The following is a 26,130-nucleotide window of genomic DNA, read 5'->3' on the forward strand; positions in this document are numbered from 1 at the left end:
CTTGTACATTTAAAATTTTGGACTTTGTGCCTCTTAAGTTATCTGTTGCTGCCAAACACAGTGGCTTAAAATAAGAAACATAAAGTTACACATTTTTTATGGGTCAGAAGAATCTGGGAGTAACTTAGCAGAGCAGTTGTGGCTCACAGTATCTCCTTAGGTTATGGTGACTGGGGCTGGCTCCTGCAAATGGCTAGCATGTTGGTGCTCACTGGTGGTGGAAAACTAACTCTCTCATGTGGGCCTCCCCATAGGCTGATTGAGCATTCTCATGACACAGCAATTGACTTTCTTATTATGGGCATCCAAAAGAAAATAATGTGGGAGCAACAATGCCGTTACTGGCCTCAGAAATAGCACATCATCAATGCCACACAGTCTATTTGTTAGAAGCAGGTTACTATGTCTGGCCCATATTCAAGAACAGGGAGATCAGGCTCTACCTTTTAAATGAAAGAATGTCAAAGAACTTGAGAGAGATACTTTTAAAAACCAAAACATGCATGTTGCATTTTGGAAATACAAATAGAATAACATTAGAAAATTAAATAAAAAGATGCATTTAAGTGTAAAAGATAAACTTTATTTCTTTTTTGGCCATGATGCATGGCTTTGTGGTATCTTAGTTCCCCAACCAGCGAACCTGGGCCCTCAGCAACGAAAGCGCCGAGTTCTAACCACCGGACCGCCAGGGAATTCCCTAAAAACTTTTATCATTAATCAAAAGGATGACATAGAGTACTGGGAGATTTATGAAATGACAACACATATTTCAATCCTTACATTGCTATCTAAAATTCAACTCATAATACCATACTTCTGAGAAGTCACAGTAGGTAGAGCAGCAATTTAACAAATGTATAACTAAAGGACAATTTTGAAAATGGCTCTGAATAGTGTAATATATTAATGTGTGCCACCTATTCATATAAATATGTTGTGAAAACATTGAGAAATTAAATCACATAATCTTTAATGACAATGATGACACTGAAGTTTAATAACATCTGTGATAATGATTTTATGTGCCAGCACCTTACCTACTACTACATACTCTTCCTATCTTTATTTTACATTTCACCTTCACAACCCCAAGTATACAGTGGGCATTTTACAGTGTACAAATGAGCAAACTGAGGCACAGGAAGGCTAGGCAAACTCCCCTAACATCATCTGCAACAAGAAGTTTGCCACGCATACTAAACATGAGAGTGAGTAAAAAATTATCCGCACTCTGGCTGTAGAATTTATTTTAACTTTTAGAAAAGACAAATACATCATTTTTTGCAATAATCTCCTTACTTTTCATTACACTTTGTCCATCTGTCAACAAGCTTTTGTGGGACTTCCCTGGTGGAGCAGTGGTTAAGAAACAATCCCTGGCCTCGAGAGATTCCACATGCTGCAGAGCAACTAAGCCTGTGTACCACAACTACTGAAGCCTGTGCACCTAGAGCCCATGCTCCACAATAAAAGAAGCCACCATAATGAGAAGCCCTGTGCACCACAATGAAGAGTAGCCTCCGCTCTCCACAACTAAAGAAAGCCCGTGCGCAGCAATGAAGACTCAATGCAGCCAAAAATAAGTGAAGTAATTAATTAAAAAACAAAAAAAAACAAACAAGCTTTTGTATTCCCTCATTAAAAAATGTTTTTAAGGCTGAGCTGTGAGCCATGAATGTACCACTGTCTTCACTTCTTCATCAGAAGTGAATCTTCATCCTCGTAGGGCTGCTTTCAGGGGACCAAACAGGTGAAAGTCCGATGCAGCAAGATCAGGACTATAGCAGGGAGGATGCTTTAACACCTCAAAAAGAAGTGTTTTCAGAGTGTCGACAGTGTAGGCAGAAGTGTGCGGATGTGCACTGTCATGAAAGATCACAACGCCCTTGGACAGCAGTCTTCTGCATTTAATCCGAAGTTTAAGCTTCAGCTCTTCAATAACCATCTCACTGTAATAAGCACTGTTGATTGTTAAACCTTCGAGCCATGGCTGATTTGCAAATGATCTGCCACATAACCCACTGTCACTTGTCTAGGCAACAGAATCATTTCATGTGTACACTCAATGTTGTCATCAGACATGGACATGGACGGGCATCTGGCTCCTTCTTGATGGCTAATGCTTGTGCAACCTTCCTTAAACTTCTCTATCCATTCATACACACTTCTTTTCGACAAAACACTTTCTCCATACTGTGCACAAAGTCTTGGATAAATAACGGCACCAGGTACACCCGCAGACCACAAAAAATGAAGCACTGCACATTGTTCTTTCGTGCAAATCACAAGTGGGGCATCCATTTTTGCTGGCACCGCAGTTACAAATGAACAGTATTAACACGTTCACACCTGCACAGCAGTGACTGAGGAGACAGTAGCCTTGAATGGAAAGTGCTGATAAGACACTGTGGTCAACAGAAGTTTTAATATAACTGGAGTGTGGATAATTTTTGACTCACCTTCGTATAAGCACCACATTCAAGAAATACACTGTTCTTAGTCCATTTTCCTCCATTTGAAATATCCTTTTTACATTATTTTCCCTAAGATTGTGTTTTGGTGGCTCTGTAAAACTACATGACACAAATTGAATTTACTTTAAAAAGCAAAGCAAAATATTTTCTCCCCAAGCAAATATAAAATTGTACAACTATGTAAGCACACACACTGACTCACATACAACTGGAAAACTAAAAAGAAGTTACTGTCATTTTTTCTTTTCTTTACATATCAATTTTCTAATATGTGCTCAAAGTTTAATAATTAAAACCATTAAAAAATTTAAGGAATCCTACGAATATGGGGGTATGAGGGTAAAGTATCAATCTGCCACAGCTTCCTACATGAAAGGTTTAATTACAGTCACTCCAAAAGTACTAGCTCTGTCAAGTCAGCTTTGTACATGTCCCCAGCAATGTATATTACTCGTAGTCACTGCTGCTATAAAATTAAGCTTCATCCCTTAGGGGCATAAAGGACATGGTTAAGAATTGATGGTTCCTGCTTTAAAAAGACTGCAACACTGACTACATTATTAGTGACTACGATCTTTCACATTTAGTATAATTTTCCTTGGGGTAGGATTAAATCTATAAGTTTGGAGAAGGGAAAATGACCTTTTTAAAATAATTTAAAGTAGTACTCTATATACTTAAAGTTTTTAAATCTTTCACCACTTAAGACAAATGACACATTTATATAAATGCTTCACAGAGATATTACTTCTTAGTTCCCCAGTATTTTTAGATAACTCACATGGTTCAAATATTACTTTCCTATGTGAGTTACATTAGTCTACCCAATGAACAATTCATTCAATTTTTAATATAAGAGAAGCTGACAACTGTTACATAAAGCACAAATCTCTAGTGGTCAATAAATATGAATAATTACTATTCTGAACATAACTGAAAGTAATCTGATCTACAGAATGAAACATCTTAATTGTTCATATTTGCATAAATGGTATACAATCTTCATAAGAGACTAAAATAGGTATTGCTTTCTAAGATTATTTTGTCAGATTTCAAATTTTTAAATTCTCAAAATTTTCATTGTTTTATGTTACATGTTGTTAAATCACTTCTAAATACACAAATAGTAAATGCCACAGTTCTTAAATTTAACTAGCCACCACTTGCAATCAACCTGCTATTCCTATCAAGAACAGAGCTTCTCAATGGTCAGCTAACTTCCACCCATCCATCCAATCTTTTTCTCCCTTATTTGAAAAGTCCACCGCATAGCTGCACTGCTGTTAATTTTCATGTAGACTTTGGGAAAGAAGGAAATTATAGTCCACAATGATATGGACAGCAATTACTAACAAGTAAGGTCTATAAAGATGAGGCCAAGGATTGTATCACTGCATACTGGATTTTAAACACTTTACATGAGAGGGATCCAAGTTAGGAGAGTAGAATGAGATAGGGTTCCTTAGGTCAGTTCTTCATTTTACCTCACCAACTCCTGTGTATACATGCATACATATTTATCTTTAGGGCCAAACACACACATAGTTTAATTTCAAAAAGCGAAAATATACCTCATCCTATTTACCTTGCTCTCATTTCAAATTCCATTAACAGAAGATCAGGCCTTTCATTTCCCAATAATATAAATATTAAACAGGTACATATTTAAATAACTTTATAAATCAGTGTGAATACATTCTCCTAAAAATGCCAAAGATGGAATGAGAATCTTGACTGGTACAGGAATAAAATTAGAAAATAGGAAGTTACTGGCTCTTAATGGACAGCAATAATGCCTCTGAGGGGGAAAACAAAAGATAAGAAACAGGGAATAGGGGGTCTGAGTATTTGGTCACCTATAAGCAGCAATGCACAGGGTAGTACCTAGGAAGCCAACATTTTGGCTCCCTTTCTTATAGTCTAAGATGAGTACCAGGCAACTTAGTAGAACCTGGAAAATAATATCACAGATTCTCAATTTAACAATTCACTATTATACATTGCAAAAGTTGATTGTGAACTACAATACGCAGACTATATCTATGAAGAATAAAGAGCAATTTCCTAAGATTTAAGACAAACTATTTTAACAGATGCCTAATTCATTTACAAATTCAAATTTTTTATCAGTAAACTATTATATTCAAAGCACTATTCATAAAGCACTGTTACAATAAAAACTGTCTTGAGAATTTACTTTTACATACTTTGAATTTCTTACAGTTGAATCAAGAATGATTTGTAATAATATTCAACTTAAAATTTTTTAAAACATTATTTTCCTATACACTTCGTCTCGGATATTACCAACTAAATTCAGGGCTTAATGCGGAATCTTAAATGATTATGTCTTAGAAATGCTTTAAAATTTCTTATTTATATAGCACAAAATGTGTTGTTAAGCAAAATTCAAATCTCTGATTCAGCCCTCAGAAGTTAGCTACTTTGGCCACTATTCTAAGTAACAATTATGACATTATTTTATTAGGTATGATGAATATCTTATGATAGCATGTATTCAAAAGAATGTAAACATCTTGAATACCAACTTATAAAAGGATATTCATTAGGGTCACACATTTTACTTCATCATATCTATTATTTATGTGATAAATCACCATTATATGGTATTATATGAGCAAGTCCTTCAAATCAGAGATAGTTATATAACTAAACTGTATACACAGCACAGATTTTTAGGACACTATTGAAATGACTGCTTTTACAGAATAAATATAAACTTTTACAACTCTATGAAATAACATACCCAAAATCAAACCCAACTAAAATAATGATAGTTTTAACAGCACATCTAAAAGTTTTTGATCATTTACTATGTGCCAGGCACCTTCCTAGGTAATTTATGTGTATTACCACATTTAATTCTCTTAATAAACTACAAGGTTATAGTGTTTCTAGTTATCTCATTTTACTTGTCAAGAAACTACTGCTCAAAGAGTTGAAGGCCACTAAGTATGAAAGTGAACAACCAGGTCTAGAATCCAGATCTTTGACTTCAAAGATTACACTCTTCTTTATAAACTTTGTTTATATTACTGTCAAAATATAGCAATGCATGATATTAAAAGAAAAAAATTCAATAATTAGATTAAAATAAATACTTATGCTTATACAGAAGTAATGTTTTCAGCCTATCAAGAAACTAAATAAAATTAATACAAACCAGAGAATAGAGCAATAAAGAAAAATACAGCTTTCTCACACAGGGTTACATCTATTAATCATTTCAATTATTTCAAAATATGTTCACTGAAAGTCTTCTAAGTCACAGAGATTTTTGGAGATGTTGAGGACACACAGCAGGGAAAAACCAAAAAAAAGTGCCTGCCCTCCTAAGGCTTATTTTTTAATAAATACAAAAGTAATAAAAGAAGGAAAAATATTAAAATAATAAATTGTAGCAATAGGCTAAACAGGGAAAACAATTATGTTATCAACTCAACAACTATTCTTAATAAAAGTTGTTAAAATACAACGATTAGAATTCTTATTCCCTAACATGAAGCACATACATATTATCATCTTTGAGCTAGTTTCACAAGTTTGTAAACTGTATATTACGAATAGCAATAATTTTTGTCTATAAAGAGATCAGAAAATAAAATCAACCCTGCAGAGACATAAATGCAACCTGCCACCCCACCAAAGTTAGTTTTGTAATATTTGTAGGTTGATTTCATGGGCCACACTTATCTCCAGTCTTTGAATTCTCCTTTAAAATAATTGCAACATATTACCTGTACAGTAATTAATTATGAGCTAAATAAAATTGTTGACGTGTTCATTTTATATCTGAGAATCATCATTTTCTCTTTTAAGAAAGCTAGCCTATAAAAATACTATTGTTATTCCCATTTTACAGAACAGGAAACTGAAACTTGAAAAGGTTAGGTGTCCTGCCCAAGTTTACACCTGCCCAACTTTTCTTATTGCACAGCACATTCACTATGCTATGTTATGCTAAGATAAAATTGAGACTATTTTGCTTTTTATTGTTTCTCAATTATCTTATCACCAAAAGTACCAAAGAAAACAGAAATACTCTAGAAAATTTTGTCTTAAGAAACACAGCATTTGACAGTACCACTATATCTTCATGGTCCAACCAACCAAACAAATGAGACTCTCTCCCCCAGAAGAGGTATGAATTTATTTTTCAGTTCAAATAAATAAATATATTAATCAACAAGACATTTGTTTTAAAAGTTTCTGAAATCTAATTACAAAATAGAATGAAAAGGAATGGAATCATGGCAAGCATTCTATCCCCTGGATGAAATAACGTGCTGCCACTTGAGGTTTTCCCTACTGAAGCACTTGCTGCTTTGCTCTTGGGCAGGAGAGACATAATCTCAAACATGGGTAATAAAAGAAGGGAAAATATTAAAATAATAAGTTGTAGCAATAGGCTAAAAAGGGAAAACAGTTATGTTATCAACTCAACAACCATTCTTAATAAAAGTTGTAAATGTCATGTTTAATGTCATTTTGCAGGACAACGCACCACATTAAGGCTAGTAAGTGTAAAAGGTATGCCTTCTTTTATAAAGTAGATACTTTATGATATGTAGGTATAGATTTATACTATACAACCTCAGAGCACACAATAACTACTGAGACAAAACTAAAACATGTTTTACTAACAGTGGTAAAAACATCCCTTAACATATATGACATAAAATAAGGCTTAAAGGACAAAAAACAGAAAGAAAAGAAGGAAAGAGAAAAGAGGAGGGGGAGATAAGGGAGGAAGAAAGAAAATACAGGCTTTGCTTTACATTAAAGAATCTGACTTAACATAGAAGGCTGTCACAAGCACATTAAAAATATCATTCAGGAAAACAGAACACTACTTTCTTCACCTTAGTTTAGCTACTAAAGTCTCTCACAATCTAATTCAACAAAGAAAAAGATTACCAAAGAAGGCAGGTGTTAATTCATACTTAAATTTTTCAACTGCAAGGAGGAATTCACAATTTTAATAGTCAACTTTATCTTGTAAGACCCAAGTTACTTAAAATTATTCATTAATCTTAAGAATGGCACTAAAAGGAACCTCCTTTTTATTAACATAAAGGTTTGACAAGACTCTGTGTTGCATCACCATCTGCCACATCCTGCTCTGATATTTATAAATACAGTTGTGCTACTGACGGTTCTACAACTGCTCCAGGTGTAAGGCATTAGAAGGGAGAATTCTCTTTGATCACTCCAATGTTGTTTCTTCTCTTTAGATCTAAGCAGTCTGGACTGTTCCTAGATTCCCAGAGATATATCTACTAAAATGCCTTTTAACCTCTAAATAGTTTTTTCAGGTGAAATAGGTCACAAAAAGAGATAATCAGAATAATATTTATTCACACAGGAAAGCCACACAGATTAACTGTTAAAAAAAAGTCTACAAAAGAAAAGACGAGGCTCTTTAATTTCTAAATACTATGACTTAATTGGAAATGTTACATGGGTCTTAAAATATCAGCTTTACAATTCTTGGCTGAACATGTTTCTATTCATTCAAACATAATTATATAAACTTTCTAAAAAATGTTTTTAGGTACTCAACATACAAAGAGTTTGGGAGAGCTTTAAAACAATTCTGAGAACTGGTTCATTACATGACATGTGCATATAAAAAACAATGAAAGCACCCCCCCCCCCCAAACACCCCCAGCAGCCATCCTGTATAAAACATAAAAATACTTGCACAAGATAGTTCTCTCAAAATTCCATTAAAAACAAAACAAAAATAGGGTTAAAATCTCACTAGAAGTTAAATACAAACATAGAGGCTTATCTAACTGGGAGAGAGATGAAAAAGATTGAAAAGTCAATAATCAGAGAACCAGGTTAGGAACTAGAAGTAAGGATATAAGAACTCAAGAAGAGACCTAACACATTGTGAAGAAAAGAATCAAGTCTATTATTGATGGATTTATATATATGATTAAGGAAGAAAATTTGTAATTAAGAACATACTGCACTTCCTGAAGAAAAATAGAGGAAAGAGGGCTATTTGGCAAGCAACATACACAAATTTACCAGTTTTCAATAAATGATTTCAACTACAGCAAAGAAAGAAGTACTATTTAATCCCCAAGAGCTTTCCTTTAAATGAGAAAAAAATATACTCTATTTAGAAACATGGCAGTTATTACAGTAATAATAAAATGAATACTCTCTACTATTGAACAGAGAATCATAAAAATGCATATAGCCTCAACATTTTGGGGGGATGAAAGGGAGAAGAAATAATTGATTCCAGTGATGATCTACTTATATTCCAGGTAACAAAGACTGCGAAGGCACTTAAAATATTTAATTAGATGCCCAGAGCATATCCAAAATGACAAATTTTTAATAAGTATAGATCATTAGAAAAATCATTACTGTAAATCATTTTGCAGGAAGTTTAAAAACAGTGAACCTATATAACTTAAAACAATATAGGACTACTACATGTAGCTGGTCATCAGGCTTCTGAAAAATTCAATGAGTCAGGAAAAAGCATAAATCACCAAGGAGAAAAAGATACCCAAACACCAAGAAAAACTGCTGTCCCTAAGAAGCATGAAAGAAAGAGTTGGTTTACTCACAACTGTATTTAAAATGATGGCTACTTGATTCTCTCTGACAACCTCCAATTCTTCCCAAATTGAAGCCAAACTGTAAGAAGTGGAAAGAGTATGTGAAATGCTACTCAAAATCTCTAACATATGGACAAGCCAAAACTGAAGTCCACTAAGGAAGAGACAAGACTCACTAGTAAGAAGAGAAGTCAGTTTCCAGTTAGAACACCTGGGTTCTAATTCTGATCTGTTTAGTTACGAACATGACATTCTTATCTATCTTATTTAATCAGAATCCTTATCATTAAAACGGAGGTCACATCTTTTTTTCTGTCTTATAGGCTGCTGTGTGGCTCTAAAGGTTGAAAGAAAATACAATAGTATAAAATAGGATTGCAAAGAAGTAATATGCACAAATAAGTTAAGTAGGTAAGCTTTACAAAAACCAATAACTCCAGCATAAGAATAGAATACAATAGGCCTTAAAATAGAGTAATGAACTGTTTAGAATGTCAACCCAGGAACACATCTACCAGACCAAAAAACAAAAAAACCCCCAAAACTCAAACAACAACTATACACACACATACACACACATATAAAAATGATAAATAATTATGGAGCAAATTGATGGTGTAGGCAGCTCCAAACTCTTTCCAAAGAAGCATTAAAAAAAAAAAAATAAAAGCAGCCCATCAAGTACACCAACATATGTATTGTGGGAATCACAGAAGAGAGAAAGGAGCTGAAAAAAATATTTGAAGACATAATGGCAAAAAACTCCCCAAATTTGATGAAATACACGAACCTACACATCCAAGAAGCTCAATGAACTGCAAGGAAAATAAACCCAAAGAGATTCATACCAAGACTTGACTAAATTATCAAAAGACAAAGAAAGAATCTTAAAATCAGAGAAGCAATTTGTCAAGAATAAGGAGTCCTCAATAATATTAAAACCTGATTTCTTATCAGAAGCCATGGAGGCCAAAAGGCAATAATATGACATATTTCAAGTGATAAAAGAACTGTCAACCAAGAACTCTACATCTGGCAAAACTATCCCTTAAGAAAAAAGGATAGGGACTTCCCTGGTGACCTAGTGGTTGGGGTTCCAGGCTTTCACTGCCATGGCCTGGGTTCAATCCCTGATAGGGCACTCAGATCCCGCAAGCCAAAAGTGCAGCCAATAAACAAACAAACACACAAACAAATAAATAAAAAGGATAAATTAAGACATTCCCAGATAAGCACAAAATCTAAATGAAGTTGTTAATAATAGACCTGCCCTACAAGAAATGCTAAAAGGAGTCCTTCAGTCTGAAAAAAAAGGACACTAATAGTAACTTAAAAACATAATAAGAAATAAAGAACAGTGACGATGATAACTACATAAGCAAATATAAAAGCCAGTATTACCACATGTTTGGTCTGCAACTCCTCTTTTATTCCTATAGGATTTAAAAGGCAAATGAATTAAACCATAACTATAAATCTGTTACTGAGGATGCAATGTATAAAGATATAATCAGTGACAACAACAATATGAAACTAAATTGGTACTATTCAAACCAGGTTTTTATAAGTTTAGAATGTTAACTGTACTCACCAAATTAACCAAGACAATAACTAAAACACATACAGAAAAGTAAAGATGATGGAAATCAAAATGGTACATTATCAAAAATAAAAAATATAAACAAATGAGTAATTGCCATGGACTAACTGTATCCTCCCAAAATTCATATGTTAAAGCCCCAACCTCCAAGATTTCAGCAGACAACTATATTTGGAGACTGAGGCTTTAAAGAGGGCATTAGGTTAATGAGGCATTTATGTTAGGCCCTAATCCAATCTGACTGGTGTCTTTATAAGAATTAATAGGAACACACAGAGAGACAGGAGGGGTATGCACAGAGGGAGAAATATTCAGAGATAGCAAGAGAAGAAACCAAAGCAGCCAACACCTTGATCTTAGACTTCTAAGCCTCCTTGATCTGTGAGAAAATTAATTTGTCTTGTTTAAGCCACCCAGTCCATGGTATTATTATGGCAGCCTAATAAGGAAACCAATACAGTACTTAATTGAAATTATATACTATTCTGTATTATTTACTTTTCTGTTACATAAGTGCTATTTATTTAAATGAAACAATAGGAATAATTAATAGTGGCAATTAGTAATAATCAAAAGGACTAAATAGTATGTATGAGAAAATATAACAATCATTTCTTTTGTTTAAATAAATACAGCAACTTAACTTTTTTAAACTCTTTATTAGATACTTAAATTTCTATAGGCCATACTGTATATTCTTCACATACATAAATGCAAGATACATAAATGTAAGATTTTTAAAAAGAAGAGTAAGTACAGTTGGATTAAATAGATATTACCAAAATTTAGAAAAAAATAACAATGACGTGTTCCTTCTGTCCCATGAAATAAAGGAATATTTTAACTCTGTGTGTTTCCTTACCAATAATACTTCTCTGAACTGATTAGAACCATTAGGACACCTTCTTTAATGCGTGGTAAAACTGAATATAGCTAAATGTAAATTTCACTTTGACTTACGGCTCTGCTCTTATCAAGTCCACATTCTCGGTGTTAGTCCAACTTGATGACATTCAAGCTAAATATTCTTCCAACAAAAGCATTTGAGCATGGAATACTTAGGATTTTACTTCTCGCAATAGCAGGCATTTAGATATATAAGAATTAGTTTCTAGCTCTACAAAATATTCATCTACCTTGAATTTAAATGCTTGTTTTAGTATTCCAACTGTTTATTCAATCATGTCCTTTGCATTTATAGATTCATTACATATACTATCCATGCCTAAAATGAACATTATTTCAAAACACTCCAAAGCACAATGGTGATTGCAATATGTGCTGTCAAAATTGGATTCCAAGTAAGACACTGAGAAAGTCCTATTTAAGTTGGCTGCCCTTTTATAGAGACCTTTTCCCCCTCTTGAGATATAAAGCAGTCATACTACACAAAAATGAGTCATTTATTTGTTGTATGAGTTTTCCCTAGCCTCCTTATGGCCTCTTCAAGTATCATCAAACATTTCTAAAGAAATGGCATATAAATTTTTGTTTTACTGTAATCTTCCTCTGCATTCTCATCTTCACTGTATTGTCACATTAGACAAGGACATTCTTCTTGTCTCACATTTTAAAAATATTATACTGCAGGACATATTTTCTAAGTCCAGCAACAATAATAGCCATATTTTAGGCACATATCTAAGGAGGCTATCTTCTTCCTTTTTTTTTTAAAAGTCAAAAATTCCATTAAGTGCACCTGTACAATTAAAAAAAACTGAAAAGTGATCAAAAACATTCACTATGAAGGCATCAACATCATAGGTGAGCAAATCACATTCCTTTTCTAGCAGTGTTGTATATAAGGTGTGCAGGATATTTAGAAGATAAAATCTTTATTTTCATTAATAAGTCTACACTGAATAGAATTTGTCAAAATTTAAATTTGCACTGTCTGTCAAATATATAGATGAGAAAAGGCTAGAAATTGTATTTGGACATGATATCAACAAAACTTTGTTGCCTGTGGTTTCATTAAAATCTTCAAATACATGTTTTAACAAATTAAATTATCTAAGAGCTAAAGGGAACATTTTCTTGTTGACACGATTTGTCACATCACTTAATATATCAAAGTATGATTGTTGGTAAGATCTGATGGAATGAGCTCTACACTGTCAAGTGTGTTAACCTTTACTCTCCATGTGACTTTCAGTTCTTCCCCCAGAAAGGGGATGATTTTTGCAAATAACATCCCCTTTCAACATTTCAGCATGTTTTTACATAGCTACCATCTGAGTTATTGTTGTTAAACTACCCAACAAGGAGACATCGATCTAAACCTGGTTTTGTGTGGGGAAATTATCTTAAAGCCCTGGTAGACTCCAAGTACATACATAAGCAAACTATCCCAGAGAACACAGAACAGAAAGGGCCTACCGACCAAATTAAGATGTTGAAATCACAGATGTTTCCATTTAAAACACACAACAAGAAGCAAGGGAAAGAGTTGGAGTAAGTTAACATTCAGGATGCAAACAAGTTTAAGGACCACACTACCTGAACGTACAAACATCATCTGCCTTTCACCTCATCTGCCTTCCCTGATGATGATGGTATAGTTATGAGAATATGGCCACAGTTTGAGCAAGGGGGCCCATAGACAGGAGTCCTTGGGAGATATTAAAAAGCAGGACACTAATGCTTGGGAAATAGCCTAAACAGCCATGGCTTTATTTGCCTTTCTTGGGTTATTCGCATGTAGGGCCAGAATGAGAACATAGAAAGTTTCACTAATGAGTGAGCTTTCCAGGGAGGATATAACTGTCAGTCTAGTGGTATATGATCATAATATGGTCATTCCATCCTTTTCTATCCATAAGTAACACTCTCGTTTGTTACAACACAGTTTTTCTTTATTCTATCTTTAGCAGTCTCACAGGTTACAAAATTACTTGCTATTTATATTTAACAAATCATATCAACATTGCCTATTTCCCAAGCTACTTGTTTATTTACTATCTATACTTAAAATATCCTATGTGGGAATTCCCTGGCAGTCCAGTGGTTAGGACTCTGAGCTTCCACTCCAGGGGCCAAAGGTTCTATCCCTGGTCAGGGAATTAGATCCCACATGCATGCCGTAACTAAGACTGAGTGCAGCCTAAACAAACAAACAAACAAACAAACAAACAAATAAATAAAATTTAAAAACACACATACAGAAAATACATATTACACATGGTATATATCAATACTACCAAAATATGTAGAGAATTAAATGGTTTATGAATACTTTGATGATGACTGAATTCTTACCACAGAGCTTGGCCCTATTTTAGAATTACAGTCCACAGCACCTATCAGGCAATCAATTAGTGTAGCTACAATGAACTGGTATTTGTTGACCAGTATTTGCTTCTTCAGTAACCTAGAGTGATAGAGAAAATGGAAGTCTGCAATCCAGCTGTTCTCTGAGGTGAAGGAGAACACAAATGGATAAGAAAAGAAGACAAAAGCCCAAAACCAACCAACCAAACACATTAACAAAAAAACAAAACCCTAACATTCCCTGGTGGGCTGTCCCTGGCCAGACTTTTTAAACAGCTTAAAGATAAACCTCATTCATTTCCCACGTTAGATTCAAGCAAGACTATATCAAGATTGTTCACTCTAAGGTTCTAAATATTTTATCAAATTTTATTTAAAATTTAGATGACATAGCTTATGTTAGCAGCTACTACCTAGCACACTGACTGCTCATAGCAGATGCTCAATAAATATCTGCTCTATGTATAAAGCAATCAGTTTTTCCTATTAATGACTGCCAAGGAAAAGCTGAAGAATTCTCCTAAAGAAAAGCACTTCTAAAACAATATTTTTTTAAAACTCTGTGGTTACCCTAGTCATAAATTATAATTGGGCAATTATGTAGCTGAATCATCAGTCAGATGGAAAGGAAAAGCATGCTCAAAATATTAGGGGAACTAAAAAGCCAAACAAGATGTTCAATTGAAGACCAGATTGAAATAAGTATTTTTAAGTGGATAAGAGCCCCAAATCTGGTAGTTCTGTCCATGAATAGTTAAATTTACAGTTAAGAGGAAGAAAATTCAGAAAAATGGGGGCGGAAATCCCTTCAACCCTAGTGGTTTCCAAACTTTCTTTTAATTTTTTTTTCCCTTTTAAAATGAGTTTTATTGAGATATAATTGACATTCAATAAACTGCATATATTTAAAGTGTACAATTTGATATTTTTTACTATTAGTCATCTATTTTATATATATTAATGCGTATATGGCAATGCCAATCTCCCAATTCTTCCCACCCCAACCCCCCCTCCCCCACTTCCCCCCTTGGTGTCCATATGTTTGTTCTCTACATCTGTGTCTCTATTTCTGCCTTGCAAACCGGTTGATCTGTACCATTTTTCTAGATTCCACAAGTATGCATTAATATACAATATTTTTCTCCTTCTGACTTACTTCACTCTGTATGACAGTCTCTAGGTCCATCCATGTCTCTACAAATAATCCAGTTTTGTTCCTTTATATGGCTGAGTAATATTTCATTGTATATATGTACCACATCTTCTTTATCCATTCGTCTGTCATTGGACATTTAGATTGCTTCCTGGTTATTGTAAATAGTGCTGCAATGAACATTGGGGTGCATGTGTCTTTTTGAATTATGGTTTTCTCTGGGTATATGCCCAGTAGTGGGATTGCTGGGTCATATGGTAGTTCTACTTTTAGATTTTTAAGGAACCTCCATACTGTTCTCCATAGTGGCTATATCAATTTACATTCCCACCAACAGTGCAAGAGGGTTCCCTTTTCTCCACACCCTCTCCAGCATTTATTGTTTCTAGGCTTTCTGATGATGCCCATTCTAACCGGTGTGAGGTAATACCTCACTGTGGTTTTGATTTACATTTCTCTAATAATTAGTGATGTTGAGCAGTTTTTCATGTGCCTCTTGGCCATCTGTATGTCTTCTCTGCAGAAATGCCTATTTAGGTCTTCCACCCATTTTTTGATTGAGTTGTTTGTTTTTTTGATATTGAGCTGCATGAACTCTCCAAACTTTCCTTTAAAAAGTAATATAATTTTTTAAAACATTCATTATCTCATTAATTCTTATGACTTCCATCTGAGATAAGCATTAACCTGCACATTTACAGGTGAAAGGCCCATAAAAGTTGCTCATGGTTAGATACCCAGTAAAGTTACAAAGCTTCAACTCAAACCCAGTTCTTAACCACTGTGCAACCAGGAAAGCCCTCTAGCCCAGTTCTGATGGACTCCCAGTGCCCCAAGAGCAAGCCCTTGTTCTTGACTTGTTATGTTGCCCTACTGATTGCTGAATAAGCAAATGCAATCAGTAACTTGAATCAAGTTCATAGCACTCCATATTGAAGCATTTCTAGAATATATTTTTCAAATTATTTTTAAAATGTAGCAAAATAGACATATAAAATATTTACCTTTTTAATCATTTTTAAGCATACAGTGCAGTGGCATTAAGTACATTCATGTTGTTGTACAACTATCACCACTATTCACCTCTACGAGTCGTTTCATCTTGTAAAACTGAAACTCTATGCCCATTAAGCAATAACTCTTCCTTTCCCTTTCCCACAACCCCTGGCAACCACCATTCCACTGTACTTCCCATCTCTATAAATTTGACTAATCTAGTTACCTCATATAAGTGGAATCATCATTATTAGTCCTGCTGTGACTGGGTTATTTCATTTAGTATATACGCTCAAGATTCATCCATATTGTAGTATGTGGCAGAATTTCTTTACTTTTTTAAGGCTGAAAAATATACCATTCTATGCATATACCACATTTTGTTTATCCATTCATTCACTGAAGAACATTTGGGTTCCTTCTACCTTTTAGCTATTATGAATAATGCTGCTATGAACACAGGTGTACACATACCTCTTCAATACCTTGCTTTCAATTATTTTGGGCGTATAACCTGTCTTAGTCTGCTCAGGCTGACATAACAAAATATCATAGACTGGATGGCTTGAACAACAATTTTTTCTGGAGGCTGGAAAATCTAACATTAAGATATAGTTGATTCCGTTCCTGGAGAGAACTCTCTTTCTGGCTTTTAGATAGCCACCTTCTCTCTGTGCCCTCCTATGGGGGTGGGGAGGGTGGGGGAGCATTCTTGAGCACTCTCTGCTGTCTCTTCTTAAAAGGGCACAATCCCTCATGATGGGATCCCTCATGACCTCATCTAATCTGAATAATATCTCAAAGGCTCCAGATATCATCATATTGGGGGCAGGGACTTCAACGTATGATTTGGGAGGAAATAAACATTCACTGCAGAACATACTCAGAAGTGGAATTGCTGAATCAAATGATAATTCTCTTTGCAATCTTTTGAGAAACCACCATACTGTTTTCCTTAGTGACTACAACATTTTACATTCTTATCAATAGTGTACAGGGGTTTGATTTTTCTATATCCTTGCCAACACTTGTTATTTTATGTTTCTCTTATAGTAGTCATTGTAATGGGTGTGATGTGGGCAATAAAACTTGTAAAATAATTAAATCTTACTTTAAAGCTAATATACAAAATAGAAAGTAGAACTGCTCTGCTTTTAAACATCAAATCTAGAACAAAGCTAGCAATTACCCTTGCCTCCTTGTGACAGCCTCTAAGAGGCTCCACCAACACTTTGAAAAAAATCTTAGAAAACAGACTGATAAACCAGTCTTAACGTTGGGGGGTATGGGGGTGAGGGTTCAAGTTGGGTAGAGAAAAACTGCTATTCATGGGTATCTCTTTCAGTTTTCCTATCTCAAATTTAAAACTTCCCCAAATTTAGGATATGAAATAAAAATCATACTGGGAAAATGGGAATTGTGATTCAACTAGAAAGATGACATCATTTGGAGGTGTACTTGGGAAAACATATAGAGTTTTGCCTTCAAGTTTCTAGAAACTGGTGAAATCACATATGTGAGTACGGACACGTTTTTATTCTGGTTCTTGTAAGTTTGTTTGTTTGTCTTTTAGGGGTAGAGAGGATTGCTCCTACACATGATATTGTACCTAACAGTTTACAGTTCTGTCTCTCCAACCCACCAGCCCCATTCTCAAATATATTTTCATAATAATGAAAGCCTCAAGTGTATGGACCAAGTCCATAATAAACTTTTACAGCACCAACATCTAACAGTTCACCTGGCACACAGTAGGAATTTAATAAATGATGAAAGAGAAAGAGAGGAAGAGCAGAAGAGGGAAAATTAGGATAGTGGTTAAAGAGAAGAGAAATAGTAAGTTTTGCAATATAAGAAAGGATACTGTAAACAAGGAACAAGAAATCTCTTGTTTACTGATGAATCTATCACATAGCACACAGCTTTATATAGATCAATACATGTTGGTTGACCCGAACTGAATTACTCTGTATTTGGAATAAAAGAAAGATTGCTAGTCTGGATATCAGGATAAGATTTCAACTCCAAAAATACCACTAATAACAAAATTAACATATTTGACAAGCCACCCAAAACTTTAAATTTCATTTACTTCTTGGTTAAATATAGAAACCAATTAAACCATTACTAGAATACATTGTTACAATGCACATGAGTATGGTAAAAATTGCAAAATAGTAATAGGCAATAATTATTTTATTAATGAGACCAATATCAGGTAGAAATCCAATGGATACCTTGATATTAATTATATAAATTATAAACCTTGGTAAGGTAAAATTTGATGGAGATCCTCAAAAAAGGAGAGACTTCACTAGTGGACCACTAATAGCCTTCCAGATCTAGGAGTAGAAAAGACTGAAGAGGTGGTAGAATGTGCTTTGATAGAATGAGGTTTTAAAAAAGACATCCATTACAGACAAAATTGTGTCCCCCACCACTCCCCACTCAAATCATATATTGAAGCCCTAAATCACAATGTGATTATATTTGGAGATAGGACCTTTAAGGAGATCATTAAAGTTAAATCAGGTCCTAAGGGTAGGAGCCTCACCCAATAGCACTGGCATCTTTATAAGAGGAAGAAATACCAGAGCACACTCGCTCTCTCGCACTCTCTCCCCCTCTCTATGTAGGCACAAAAAAAAAGCCCACATGAGGACACAGTGAGAAGGCAGCCACCTACAAGCCAGAAAGGAGGCCTCACCAGAAACCAAACCTGACAGCACTTTGATCACAGATGGCATCAGCCTCCAGAACTGTAAGAAAATAAATTTCTGCTGTTGAAGCTAACCAGTCTGTGGTATTTTGTTATGGCAGCCTGAGAAGACTAATACAAATATCTAAGGACAAAAAGTAAACTGTCTTTTTTCTACTAACCTGAGCTCACAGAGTAAGCACCGGAATGTCAAGCAAACAAACAAAAAACTCAGCTGACAAATACAAAGACCTCATCTCCTCAGGCCACTGCACACAATATTTTACAACCTAAAATATTTTAATACTATGATTAAATTTCAGCTTTAGGAATACATAGGATAGTTACAGTGTATGTCTAAATCTAATAAAAGTAAGTTCATAAAAGACAAATTGTTCAACCTTTGTCAATTTTCCATTTCTCTGGCCCACAATTAAAATTCAAAGGGAAAGTATTAATCAATAAAAAAATCAAGATGACCTGAGACCATCAGAGTTGACCTCTGACTGCAATTAGAGGGATTTTGAGCTAGTTTGCAAGTCACAGAGGTAAGAACCAGAGATTCGTAAAGCTTTTTCATATGCTTCATAATTGGAACTTTAAATAGAACACTAATACTCCCACTTAAAATTAGGTTATGCTGGTAACTTGAAGAGTATATGTCAAAATGAGTTTATCCCATCACCCCTTGGAAGATGCATATAGATGTAGACATAGATACATAAATGTATACATATCTACATATAATTATGTAGATATATAGGTATATATGTATTTATATTCAATATATACTACAAGAAAACTTATTGTATCTTGTTATAAGAATGTCCATTCCAAGTACTATATGAAATGCAGAAGCCATGAAGTTTACTTATATTAAAAAAAACAAAACTAAGAACTTTGGCAAAGTAAAAGACATGATAAGCAGAGTTAAAGTATTATACAAATAACAACTAAAGAATACCTGCAATTTTTAGAATAAAAAGGAATACTATCTATAAAATATACAAAATTTCTACAAATCAATAATATGAAATATAAAATAATAATAAAAGGATTCCACAAGTAATTAAGAAGAAATGTAAATGAATAATAAACGTTCAAAACCAACAAAAATATTCTATAGAAACAAAATATGGATTGGAATAATTATGTACAATGACCAAAAGTCTAGAATCATTTTGAATCCATTTCTTTATCACCTTTAAAATAATTAACCAACCTGGGCCACTTTAATTGAATTCTGGGTAGAGCCACCAGCATGATATTCAACTTTGAATTTTTTTACAAGTTCATCAAACCTAAAAGGAAATCACAGTAGAAAAAAGTAAGTTAGCATTTGTCAGTTGTCACAATGCAAATTTTTCTGATTAAAAGTTCATTAAATCACATTTAGTAAAACTTTGAATTACATAATTATGTTGAATAAAAGAATTAAAATGTATGAAAAACAACTTTGCTAAATTTCCACACTTAAGACATTTTTCTCCACAAGTGTACAACTCTAAGAATTTAAAATATATAGGCTGACCATAATTAACCATTAAACTAAACAGAAGATAAAAATAAAAAATTAAATTATTATTTATAAGCAATGCACATTTTCCTACATTAAGGGTTGAATTCTAGAATCCTTACAAATGTATATTCTAACAAGTTCTAAAAGTTTTAGACATCATAAAGGCTACTGGTTTATAACTTTAAGAGTTGGGAAATTACATCAGGTTGTATGATTCTAGAAAAGTTGCTTGGTGATACAATTTCTGTATCTGCCAAGTATAGGGACAAAGAGAGATGATCTAAAGCTTTGATACTTCATTATTTTGGCATCTGATAAAAGCTACAGAACTTCCCTTCAGGAAAATACATATACTAACTACACATAAAACTTTTCATACAAGATGATCCATGCAAATCCCTAGTATTACATACACGCAGCCAAAGGGCTATGGACACTGATTCTAATAAGTCTCAAATTACATGACATTTAATAATCTAGATCACAAGCCAATATTCCCTACTACATTTCTCTAACATGTTAGATGCTGTGGGAGATAACCAAACGGCATAGGTATATACTTTAATTTCAAAGGATTTACAAGCTTTGATGGGACAAAAGGATGAATACACATGAAAAACAGAGAAAATTTTAAAATACCAAATTATCAACCAACAAAATGTATGCAATGTAGACAGCAAGTGCTACAGAAGATCAGTCAAAGAAGAAAGAGAATGGGATGTGAACAGAGTATTCAAGAAAGATTCCAGTCTTGGAAAGTATTTTCAAAACTTTAAAATTTTAAGTATAGAAGTAGATTTTTTTACTCAAATAAAACATTTCATAGAACTTCAAAATATAAAGAAGAGATAAATATAGAGATGGTTACATTAGGAGTAGGAAAAACAGAGTTATACTTCCATACTTCCAATTGCCTTCAGATCCCATCTATAAAATCCTGAGATGCCAATAAACACAATTAGCAAACCTGCCCAAAATGCTGACAGCAATATTTGTTTACCACTAATAATACTAACCTAATACTAACAGGAGGGAAGACAAGGTACTGAAACATAGTCCCAGATACAGATAGGTGGCTAGGTAGTTTAGGAAATGTTCTCTTCTAATTACTTTCTGAATTATATATCAGCTAAGAATGATATTAGAGATTGGAGAAGAAAGGAAGAATGAATGGACAAAGTAAATATACAGTGATCAATTACCATGTTCATTTGAGGTCATGCCAATTTCTCCAAAAAGATATGTCCCCTCAGAACCTGTGAATATAATCTTAATTGAAAAAAGGGTCTTTGCAGACATAAATTAAGTTCAGGATCTTCAAGTAAAAAAATCTTCCCTACTGAATTAACTGGGTGAGCCCTAAATCCAATGTCAGGTCTTCTTACAATGGACAAAAGAGAAGACAGAGAGGAGAAGACCAAGTGAAGGTGGAGACAGAGACTGGAGTGATGTGCCCATAAGCCAAAGAAGCCAAGGAATGCCAATACCCACCAAAACCTGGAAGAGGCAAGGAAGGATTCTCCCCTAGGCTCCTCAAAAGGAGTGCAATCTTCTGAAAGTTATCAGAAATCTATCACCTTGATTTCAGACTTCTGCCACCCAATAATATTGAGAGAATAAATTTCTGTTGTAGGCCACCCCAGTCTGTTGTTGTTATAGTAACACCATCCTTTCTCACTTTCTTAAGAACTTTCTGTAAGTTATAGTCTTCTGCATTACATCATTAATTCCTTCCTTCCAATGACTAAGAATCAAACAGCTATAATATTGGGAGAAGAACTAGGTGGGCCTAAATTTGTTATAGATACTAAAATCACAGTAAACCAACTACATACTCTATTGTTTACTTTGTTTTTGTTATCAAATTCTCACAGCACCATCCAGTATAACTTTCTTTCCTTTCTTATATCTGCACTCTGGCTACAGAATTTAATTAACTTTTAGAAAACAAAAATGCATCATTTTTTGACATTGTCTCCTTGCTTTTCAATATTCTTTTGTCAATCTGTCAACAAGCTTTTGTATTCCCACATTAAAAAATGTTATAGGCTGAGCTACAAGCCACAAATGTAATTCTTCATCAGAAGTGAATCTTTGTCCTCATAGGGCTGCTTTCAAGGGACCAAACAGATGAGAGTCCGATGGAGCAAGATCAGGTCTATAGGGAGGATGCTTTAACACCTCAAAATGAAGTAATCCAGGATAGAGTTAGGTTTCAAAAAGTTTGTGCAAGATGGGTACCAAAACAACTCACAGAAGAGCATAAACAGAAGTTTTTGGATATCTGCAAGCAAAATTTGGACTGATACTCTAAGGAAGGTTAAAGTTTCTTAAAGAGAATCATTACTGGTGACGAGACATGGATTCATGACTACAAGCCTGAGAGTAAACAGTAGAGTATGGGATGGAAACATCCTCAATTGCTGACCAAGAAAAAGTTCAAAAGCCAACCATCAGCTGGAAAATTGATGCTTACAGTTTTCTGGGATTCTCAAGGGACAGTATTGGAACATTATCAGGAAAAAGGTTCAACAATCAACAGTGCTCGTTACAGTGAGGTGCTTATTGAAGAGCTGAAGCCTAAACTTCGGATTAAATGTAGAGGACTGCTATCCAAGGACGCTGTGATCTTGCATGACAATGCACGTCTGCACACTTCTGCCCACATTGTTGACACTTGCAAAAACTTCATTTTGAGGTGTTAAAGCAACCTCCCTATAGTCCTGATCTTGCTCCACTGGACTCTCAACCATTTGGTCCACTGAAAGCAGCCCTACAAAGACGAAGATTCACTTCTTTTTTTTTAAGAACTTTTATTGAGATATAATGGACATACAATAAACCGCATGTATTCAAACTGCATAATTTGATATTTCTTTTATTAGTAATGTACGATATAACTTTCTGATAATAGCGTTCTGTATCTGTGCGTCCAATTGATAGCCACTAGCCACACATGGGTATTGAATGTTTGAAAGGTGGCTAGTGTGACTGATGAGTTTTATTTTAATCAAAATTTTAACTTTATTTAACATTATTAACTTAAATTTGAATATGTATAGCCTCAAGGCTAGCAGCTACCTTACGGGACCAATATGGTTCTAGTCTATTATGGTTTAAAAAGAACACTAGCGTTGCAAGATGCTCTAGAGAAAAAGGATTTGTGACCAAATAAGCATAGGAAATGTGTGTATTCTATTTCCATCTTGAAGTTTCAGAGTGTATATCAGCATATTAAAGGCACTGAGATAATCTGAAATGAAGAAACCTGTTTAACTATTATTCAGTTTTTCTAAAACTTACAGGATATCAGAATCCTCTGAGGTTTTAGGGTTAGGTTCCACAGCTAACATTTATATGATATTTATTATATGCCAAAAGTTGCTGTTTTAAACATTTTATCCAATCATCATGTTTTAAAATGCTCAAGTACAAGTTTATTAGCTCCTACTTTTTTCAATTTTTTTCAATAAATACCTACATACTACAATACAACATGATCATGGTTGATTCCATGGATGTGAAACTATGGACACTAAAGGGAGACTGTAAAGTTATGTGTGAGCCTTTAGGCATCAACTGTGCATTGTTCAGGTATCAGTATGCCAATCCCCCACGCCTCTGAAGAAAAATCCCAGGACTGTTATCTCTACCTCAAAAATAAAGGGATTGATAAATGACTCATCCAAGGGCAGGATGCTAAAACAGTTTGTATAAAATCAGGACTCAAATCCTAGTTCTTTTGATTCCACATACTATGATCTCTAACCAAACACAAACTTTTCCCCACACTTAAATATTTGTAAACTATATTTATTGAAAAAAAAAATCCACTTATTAAGTGGATCCAACACAGTTCAAACCTATGTTGTTCAAGGGTTAACTTTAGCATGATCCATTTTTAAAAGGGACCTAAAAGAATGCCTTTATTTAACAAACAAGGAAAGTGAGACACAAAGTATTCGAATAGATTGTCAAACAAAGGTCACATACAACTTACTGGTTACTCAAATTCAGAACTGCAGTCTCAGAATTACTTTTTAATTACAAACACACAGAAATCAGTGTATATTTCTCTTCATTCCAGTCAACTAAGAGTTTTCAACAGAAACCAAAATTTTGCTTATTAATGTTATCTTTAAAATTAGTTCAAGGGGCATAAAAATTACAGGACCTCACATTTCAAGACGGATGAGGAAGTATATGTTTGCTTCCTCTTCCAAGTCTGACTGAATGTCAAAAAACATGTTTTATTTCTATATATAAATGAACAAAAGTATAGCAGCACTACAAAGCAAGGAAAGATGCCACGCGCAAACACAAATTTAAGAAATAACAAATTCTAATTTAACAGAAAGTAAATGTAAAACAATTAACAAAGCAGTGATAGGAGACATAACAGCAAGAGTAATTTCTTTAAATACTGTATTTGGAACACTCCTACCTTACCCAAAAGAGTAAGATCTGTTTAAATGCTCTAATCTGTCTTGGAAAGTCCTCTTTATTCCGACAACCTTGTAGATGCCTGACCTGTCCGCCACATATTTTTTTCTTTTCCTTCTTTCTTTTTTTTTTTTTTTTGGTAACAGCTTCATTGAGATATAATTCACATATCATACAATTGAACCATATAAAGTCTACAATCCAATCATAAAATATACTGCTGTAACCATCATCACAATCACTTTTAGAATATTTTCACTAACTCGAAAAGAAACCCCATACCCTTTAGCTATCAAAACCCAATCTTATATCATCTTCCTCTGACTTAAGCAAAAAACTAATTTACTTTCTATCTTCTGTATTTTTACCTATTCTGAACATTTTACATAAATGCAATAATATGTGTATGGCATTGTTGACTGGATTCTTTCACTTAGCATAATGTTATCATGATTCATATATGCTTCAGCATATATAAGTACTTTACTCCTTTTTATGGCTGAATAACATTCCATTATAGATATACCACATTTTGTTCATCCATTCATCTAACAATGGACACCTGGGTTGCTTTCATCTTTTGGCTATTATGAATAATGCTATGAACATTCATATGAGGTTTTGTGTGGACATAAAATTTTCATTTCTGTTGAGAATATACATAGGAGTAGAACTACTGGTCAAATGGTAACCCTAAGTAACTTTTTTGAGGAATTCTCACACTATTTTTCACTATCTGCCTAGTTTTTTCTCAGAGACAATCCAGGAAAACCCGCCTGCCTAATTTTATGAAAAAAGAACAATTAGAGAATAACAGAGTTGCTATAAATTAACTTTACCACCATTGAATTTTTTAAATTGAAAGCTGAATCAATGACCCAAGCAATTAAAATGGACATAGATTTTAAAAAGATTAAGATAAGGAAGCTGAAATTAAATAATCAGAAATTGGGTAAAAAATGTTAGAGATGAAAAATATGAAAGAGAAATGAAAAGGAACAGAGAATAAATTAGATGGTCCAAGATCCATTTAACATGAATGACAGAAAAGGAGAATAGAGATAATGAAGGGTAAGAAATACTAGAAAAAAGTTTTCAAAAGAGGAAAAAAAAACTTATATATATATAATCTTTAGATATCTCCAAACACAAAGCAATTATACTCGGAAGTAGGGACCAGAATCCACACTTGGACATACCTTGTTAAATTTCAGCACTCTCACATTAAGAGAAAACCTTAGGGGACTTTCCTGGTGGTGCAATGGTTAAGACTCCACACTCCCAATGCAGGGGGCCCAGCTTCAATCCCTGGTCAGGGAACTAGATTCCACACGCATGCCACAACTAAGAGTTTGCATGACACAACTAA

General features: G+C 34.0%; 1 protein-coding gene across 9 annotated transcripts in view; it reads right to left on the reverse strand.

The window, feature by feature from the left end:
* The window catches only part of ADK (adenosine kinase), a 508,591-nt gene that overhangs the window by 299,344 nt on the left and 183,117 nt on the right, over positions 1-26,130 (reverse strand). For all 9 annotated transcript variants that reach the window (XR_009053638.1, XM_057734106.1, XM_057734101.1 and 6 more), the window contains one exon: positions 20,022-20,100. Coding sequence is in view for 8 of the 9 variants with exons in the window: in XM_057734106.1 (XP_057590089.1) it covers positions 20,022-20,100 (79 nt within the window). In the remaining variant the exon portion in view is untranslated. The remainder of the gene's footprint in view (positions 1-20,021; positions 20,101-26,130) is intronic.

The sequence above is a fragment of the Hippopotamus amphibius genome, chromosome 5 (assembly GCF_030028045.1).
Source record: "Hippopotamus amphibius kiboko isolate mHipAmp2 chromosome 5, mHipAmp2.hap2, whole genome shotgun sequence".
In the NCBI taxonomy this organism is placed as follows: domain Eukaryota; kingdom Metazoa; phylum Chordata; class Mammalia; order Artiodactyla; family Hippopotamidae; genus Hippopotamus; species Hippopotamus amphibius.